At 28.4% G+C, this 7,489-nt stretch overlaps 1 protein-coding gene across 1 annotated transcript; it reads left to right on the top strand.

The window, feature by feature from the left end:
- The first annotated feature begins 423 nt into the window (after positions 1–423).
- Positions 424–7,258, top strand: LOC133797939 (CO(2)-response secreted protease-like). Its single transcript, XM_062236064.1, has 11 exons — positions 424–516; positions 861–973; positions 2,111–2,208; positions 2,598–2,753; positions 3,276–3,387; positions 4,022–4,529; positions 4,966–5,066; positions 5,515–5,763; positions 5,908–6,025; positions 6,344–6,551; positions 6,672–7,258. The coding sequence occupies exons 1-11, from the start codon at positions 424–426 to the stop codon at positions 7,232–7,234; spliced, it is 2,319 nt and encodes a 772-aa protein (XP_062092048.1). The 3' UTR covers positions 7,235–7,258.
- Positions 7,259–7,489: the final 231 nt, after the last annotated feature.

Here is a 7,489-nt window from a genome sequence, read left to right as displayed (position 1 = left end):
CAACTCTAACATTAACTCAAAAATATATTTTTTTAATAGGATAATATTAATTGGTTAGCTCAAACAATAGTAATCATATATATTAAAAGAAATAAAAAATAATGATTAGTTAAGATATAGTAATTAAAAGGTAATTGTTTATAGAAAAGCAGTCGCCATCTTCACAAGATGTAAATCTAATACATCCCATTATTGATTTGACCTGGTATATATTCCTATATGTCTTAATAAGTCAAATGTTAATTTTAGTAGTAGTAAAATCATAAGTGGACTTTTCAAAGTACGCCATGCGCGTTTCGGCTCTCTCACACTAAGATGGCCTTTACTATATAAATATCGATCTGTATTTTATAGTTCCATATAACTAAATTGTGCTAACTACTCAGATCTTCTTTCTTGGTATAACTTTTAATATAAATTCGAATGATGACTACTATTGTTCTTCTACTACTCTCCTTTCTCTCACTGCAATGGCTTCTTATTTCTGGCTCCTCCACTACAGATCAGATTCCCAAGGTAATTCTAAATCATGAAATAGTACTATAATTGAGGAAAATACGCATATATATATTTATATAATGAATATACAGATTTAACATTTTCCTGTGGTTGCTGATAAAATATATGGATAGTTAAGATGTAATAATATTATTTATATATGTATAAAAAAATGGCTATATATATGTGACTACATATGCACGTGAAATTTGTACTTTTTTTTCTTTTCATTTCTCTATCTTATTTATGTAATAGTATTATTATTTAATATCCATATTTATATGCTCATTTATTAAAATATTTAAGTATATGTATATCTTGTAAATATAGATATTAATATTATATATAAATATATTAAGCAGCATTATGTGATATATATGGGAGCACCAAAACCATTATCAAATGGAAACGAAGTAGATTCTAAAGTTGCTGATCAATCAGCTCATTTGCAGTTACTCTCCTCTATCGTTCCAAGGTTAATAATTCAATAATGTTTATTATAATATAAAGTGCATATTTATATAAGCTATTTTCTTCCGGTCTTGTTTTTCAAAGTTCAAAGTCGGACAATATTTTTTACAGTAAGTAAATTTAATAAATATTTTTTTTATATAATAAAAAAATGTTGCTATTTGATATCTTAAGGTGTTCAACACTATATGAGGTGATACTTTATGATTGGTTAGTGATGCCTCATAATACTTATTAAATTCAAATAAGTGAGACATTATATTGGATTGCACCAATAGTAGCATGTGTTGAATATCAGTGGTGTCCCTTAGCAATTCTTATATAAAAAGTTGGTAAATAACATAAATTCTTGATTTCAACAGTTGCTTTGTTAACTTTAACAGAATATTCTAAATATTTAAGATAATATATATTTAAAACTAACATTTATCAATTATATTAATATAAATTCAAATTCAAATGTTATAAAATATCATTATTATAATAATATATAATAGAAAACTAGATATTTAATAATTATATTAATATAAATTTAAATTTTATAAAATATTATTATGATAGTATAATATGTAGTCCTAATTTTTTACTAATTATATTAATATGAATTTAAATATTATAATAATATTTAATACAAGGCTAGGTATTTAATATTTATATTAATATAAATTTAAATATTGTAAAATATTATTATAATAATATATAATACATAATCTTAATTTTTATTAAAAAATTATATCATTCATGTTTAAAAAGATTAAAATATTATATATACATATATTAAAATAAATCATAAATAGTATTTTGGTTTAATTTTTCATTTAATATGTTTCTGTTATTTTTTATATAATATTATTTATTTATATGACAATAATATAAATTTAATAAATATAATTAATAAATTTTATAAATAAAACTAAGCAAATATTATATGTTTCTTGTAACTAATATATATAAAAAAAAGTGTTCCATGAGTTATCACTCAATTTATAATGGCACGTATGAATATATAAATTAGTTTAGAATCTTAATCAGATATTTGTGTCATTATAATATATTTATAAGAATACTCTAAATAATTCTCAAACATCAGTATAATTATGAAGGATTTTTGAATTGACACATATGCCTTAAAATTTGGCAGTGAAGAGAAGGAAAGAATATCTCTAATCCACCATTACCACCATGCTTTTAGAGGATTCTCTGCCATGCTTACCGATAATGAAGCTTCTTTTTTATTGGGTATTTATTTCTCTCTCTCTAACATCTACAAAAACCACTTTAATTAAATAATTATCTAGATCATTTATTTTTAATATTGTAAAAAATATATATTTCAAATGATATTTAGAATGAATAAAATAAACAATGAAATAGAATAGGGTCCGAGTATTGTCCTAACTAAGAATTTTTTAGAAAAGAAGAAGTTGAACATGTCATAGTAGTTCTATAAATCTATATGAATATACATTGTCCAACTAAGAAATTTTCAGAAAAAAAAGTTGAACATGTCATAGTTATTTATAAATTTATATGAATATACATATTATCAATAATGTGATGAAAGAACTTTTTTTTCAAAATAAAATAAAATAAATAAATAAGGACTAATAATGATTATTGGAGAACAGGTCATAGTGATGTGGTATCAGTATTTCCGGATGACATGGTTGAACTGCAGACAACACGTTCTTGGGATTTCATAGAAGGAAGAGCAGGAAAGCAATCACAATGGGGTTTGGATAAGCATATCACTAGTAACATTATTATTGGGATAATAGACTCAGGTATTATTATTATAATTTATTATATCGTATATATTAATCTCTCATGTCAATTTTTTTTATGTGTCTACTAGTTCTTTTCTATGATATTTTGACTTTTAATGTATCAATATATAATATATGCGAGTGTCTATCTGAGTGTAGTAGTTATAGTTTTTTTGTATTGTTTTTTTCTTCCCAACTTAAATTTTGCACTTCTATGAGGGTTTTTTTTTTTTCAGTCATAAATTATATAAAAAATTGTACACCTACTAATATAATGATCCTATTAAAAATATATTGTTCCATCTTTACAATAATTATATGATTGAAAGAACTGTCTCATTATTGTGTATAAAAAATATGTATATATATAGCATTATCATTAAATTTTAATTATTATATTTATTTGTTTATAACCTATATTCCTAATTAAATTAAAAATTGTAGTGATATGTGTAATTAGATCATTTAATTTATTACAAGGTTAAGTCGAAGATAATGTAGAGTCTAATTACTAATTAATTATTGAAAATGATAATTAAGGAATATGGCCGGAATCTCAAAGTTTTAACGATAAAGGACTTGGGCCAATCCCTTCAAAATGGAAAGGAGTTTGTACCGAGGCATTAGACTTCGACAAGTCCAATTGTAATAGGTGGGTTATCATAATTAAATATATATTAAAATTTCACTTATTAATTTATTTAAACTGAAATGAAATAACTTGTTTTGAAAATTCAATTGTTTTTTCAACCCAACATCAATACATTACTAGCTGCCAAAAAAAAAATTATTACACTTTATTATCCCATTTTGTTATTTTGTTTTTTTTTGAAATGGACGTATTAGTGTTATTTTGATCTCCTATTTGTACATCTTTATTTTAAATTCTGAAAAAAAAAGAGAATTAATAATTCAAAACATATTTTAGTTATTTAAATGCTAGTTAGATGCTCGGGAACATAATAATGGGACAAATTAATGGTTACTAGGGGTTCAATATATAATCCTTCTCAAAATTGTAAGCTTTTATGATGATCAAATTTTTATAAAAAAAAAAATGAAAAAATTCCATTCAAGCTCCCAATATTGATATTATAAAATAGTTCCAATTATTATAATTAATTGAGAAATTGGTATATATATATTTTTAAAGTGTTTTTGCACTCAAACTTATTTTTGATAATTTTTTTTTAAAATACCTTATGTATAAAGTTCGACCATATCTAAATTTTTCGACCGTAGTCTAATTTAGGTACATAATCATATATATTTTGATTTGTTTGTAGGAAGTTGATAGGTGCAAGATACTACCTCCCTGCAAATGCGACAGAAGAAGGGACACCGAGAGACTCAAACGGGCACGGGACACACGTGGCGTCCACCGCCGCGGGCTCAGTAGTTTCCAATACTAACTTCTTCGGCTTAGCCAGTGGCACCGCGAGAGGTGGTGCGCCGTCGGCCAGGATTGCCAGTTATAGGGTGTGTTGGAGTACAGGTTGTTCTATAGCAGCTATTCTGAAGGCCATCGATGATGCAATCAACGATGGAGTTGACATTATCTCCATCTCTATTGGCTACGTGAATGGCTCCAGAGAGTACTTGAATGACCCAATATCCATTGGTGCTTTTCATGCTGAGCAAAATGGTGTCTTGGTGGTTTTATCCGGCGGTAACAATGGCCCTGATCCTTACACAGTCGGCCACACCGCACCCTGGATGTTTACTGTGGCAGCTTCTACTATTGATAGAGATTTCAGGTCCATGCTTCTTCTTGGAAATGGGAAAATTCTCAAAGTGAGTTTTCTTATGATCTTATAGCTAGCCCCATGCATATATGCTTGATATTGATACATATTATCTTACACTAGTCATTTATATATATTGGTCTTTTAAGTTATATAACTTTTAACAGAGTTGCTAAGGACGGTGAATATTTTTAAATTAATAAGTATTATAAGGTATGACTAATCAATTATTAGAGTGTTATTTTGTTTGGTGTTGGACACCTTAACATGTTAAATAATAACACTCAACTTGATAATTGGAGTAAAGTTTCAAAATATGTGCATGCTTTTCTGATTAGATAACAATGTGCAACAACACTCTTGATTAACTAAGTTTACACTGATGACTTCTAATAATTATTTGCAAAATGCTGCTTTAGTATTTAGGCCACCCCAAATTAATACTTTCCCTATATATGAATAATGCTTTTCTTCCTTGATTATAGGGAACTGGCATTAATTTTTCAAAACTATCACGGTCACCTATATATCCAATTATATTTGGAAAGGATGCGGCTATTAATTCTTCTGTTGCATCAAATGCAGGGTAAGTGTGATTTTACTCGCTCTTAATGATTATTTCATATGTATTATGTGTGTCTTTTTTAAATAATGATTGCAGGACCATGAAATGGAGGGATATTTTTATTTATGATATATATTAATTACAAATTTACATGTTATGTTCTCATGGATTATCACATTAATCCACCACAATAGCATATATCAAAATATAGTTTAAAAACAACTTAATTAATATTATTTTTTCATTCTCTCTTCTATATAGCATTTTTTTTCAGTTGTACTATATACATTGTAAAAATTTACTATTAAATAAACAAATTTGATAAAATTATCTAAGTAATATTAATATATTTCTTTAATATATGCATAATTATATGTTTTTAAGAAATTTATATATACTAGAACTATGAATTTATAAATGTGGACAGTGAAGTCTTTCCCAACTTAATTCTCTTATACCAATTATGCAGGAAATTCTACTCAGGTACTTTGGACATTAAGAAAGTCGCAGGGAAAATTGTGGTTTGTGTTGATGATGAGAATCCTTTACGTTTGAGGGGAAATCTAACAAAAACTATAGAAGACGTTCAAGGCGAAGGACTAGTTATGATTACAGAAGATGATAAAATTTCACCCAATCCTACAGGCATTTTCCCATGGGTGCAAGTTGGCAAAATTGCAGAATCTCACATTCTTATAAACTACATCAACTCTACTGAGTAAGTCATATATAATAATTGTGTATATATATACTTGATTAATTGATTATTAATTGTACATGCATGGTGAAACAGTTCATGTTTACCAATTGCATCAAACATTAGTCTAAAAGATTTTTGTGAAACATATATATGGCAACACAGGAAGCCAACAGCAACAATTCTTCCAACAGTTGAAGTTCCAAGATTTTATAAACCTGCACCAGTGGTTGCCATTTTTTCATCGAGAGGCCCTGGACCGTTCACAGAGAACATTCTAAAGGTCACTTTCTCATCACCTATACGTACTCTCATTATTATATGCTATATACTTACTTTAATTAATATGTACTTTTAATTATATATATATATATCCCTGGTGTGGTACCACTCTCTTTTCATATACTATTATTATGTTATTATATGGCTTTATATTTCATGTCATACGAAAATTTATGCATATATGATATATGTATATTCCTTTGATATGTATAGAAGTTTTCCATGATTTCATCATCATCATCATCATATATATATATGTATATATTAGGATCTTAAATGTAAGTAGTGCCGTCCTTGATGTGAGTGTTTCTGTAAACAGCCGGATATAATGGCTCCCGGAGTGGCGATTTTAGCTGCCACTGTTCCAAATAAGATAGAAGACGCAGATGGGAATACGCCATCGGAGTTTGGGTTTAGTTCTGGAACCTCTATGGCTTGTCCACATGTATCTGGGGCTGCTGCTTTCATCAAGTCAGTTCACCCTACGTGGACTTCTTCTATGATCAAATCAGCACTTATGACAACAGGTACGCATGTATACATTTTTATATAAACCTGTATATATAGGATCTCAAGAGAGTAATAATTAATGGTTATTGCATGCCCTGAAGCTTATATTAACACATATATACATGAACTATAATCAGCCACCGCGTACGACAACACGGGGAAACCATTAACAAACAGCTCAAAGTATATGGCAAATCCACATGAGGCTGGAGTTGGAGAATTAAACCATATGAAAGCTCTAAACCCAGGACTAGTCTTTGAAACAACCACACAAGACTACTTCAATTTCCTCTGTTACTACGGCTATACAGAGACGGATATAACATCCATATTTCCAGACGACAAAAATTTCCAATGCCCCAACAACTCAAACGACCAACTCATATCAGACATTAATTATCCTTCCATCTCTATTGGCAAGCTAAAACGACACCAATCAACTCCCAGCAGAGTCATCAAAAGGACTGTGACCAATGTGGGGCCCTCCAACTCGACATACATTGCTCGAGTTCATTCCCCAAAAGGCTTAGTTGTAAAAGTCAATCCGGAGAAGATTGTTTTCTCCAAGGGTCTGAAAAGGGTTCCTTTTGAGGTGTCGTTTGATGGCATGGAGGCTCCTAGTGGGTATAGTTTTGGACATATTACTTGGTCTGATGGTCGTCATTCAGTTCGTGTTGTATATACTGTGAATGTTGAATAATTTTTTTTATTTTTATATGGAAATAGTAATTATATGTGCATGTAAATGCGTGTAATGTTTGTTCATTTGGCAATTTAGTGTCAGCAATACATGGTGACCTACAAGTAATAGTATATTATATATGAATTAATAAAGACTTTTTTTTTTTCAACATCATTTTTCTGTATTGTTATTTGTAAGGCGCAAACGAATCCCAATCATTGATTTCAATTTTAGGAAACCCCTTCAAATATAAATGGTCCAATTCAACACTAA

This window comes from Humulus lupulus, chromosome 8 (assembly GCF_963169125.1).
Source record: "Humulus lupulus chromosome 8, drHumLupu1.1, whole genome shotgun sequence".
NCBI lineage: Eukaryota > Viridiplantae > Streptophyta > Magnoliopsida > Rosales > Cannabaceae > Humulus > Humulus lupulus.
This window is presented reverse-complemented; position numbering and strand designations above follow the sequence as displayed.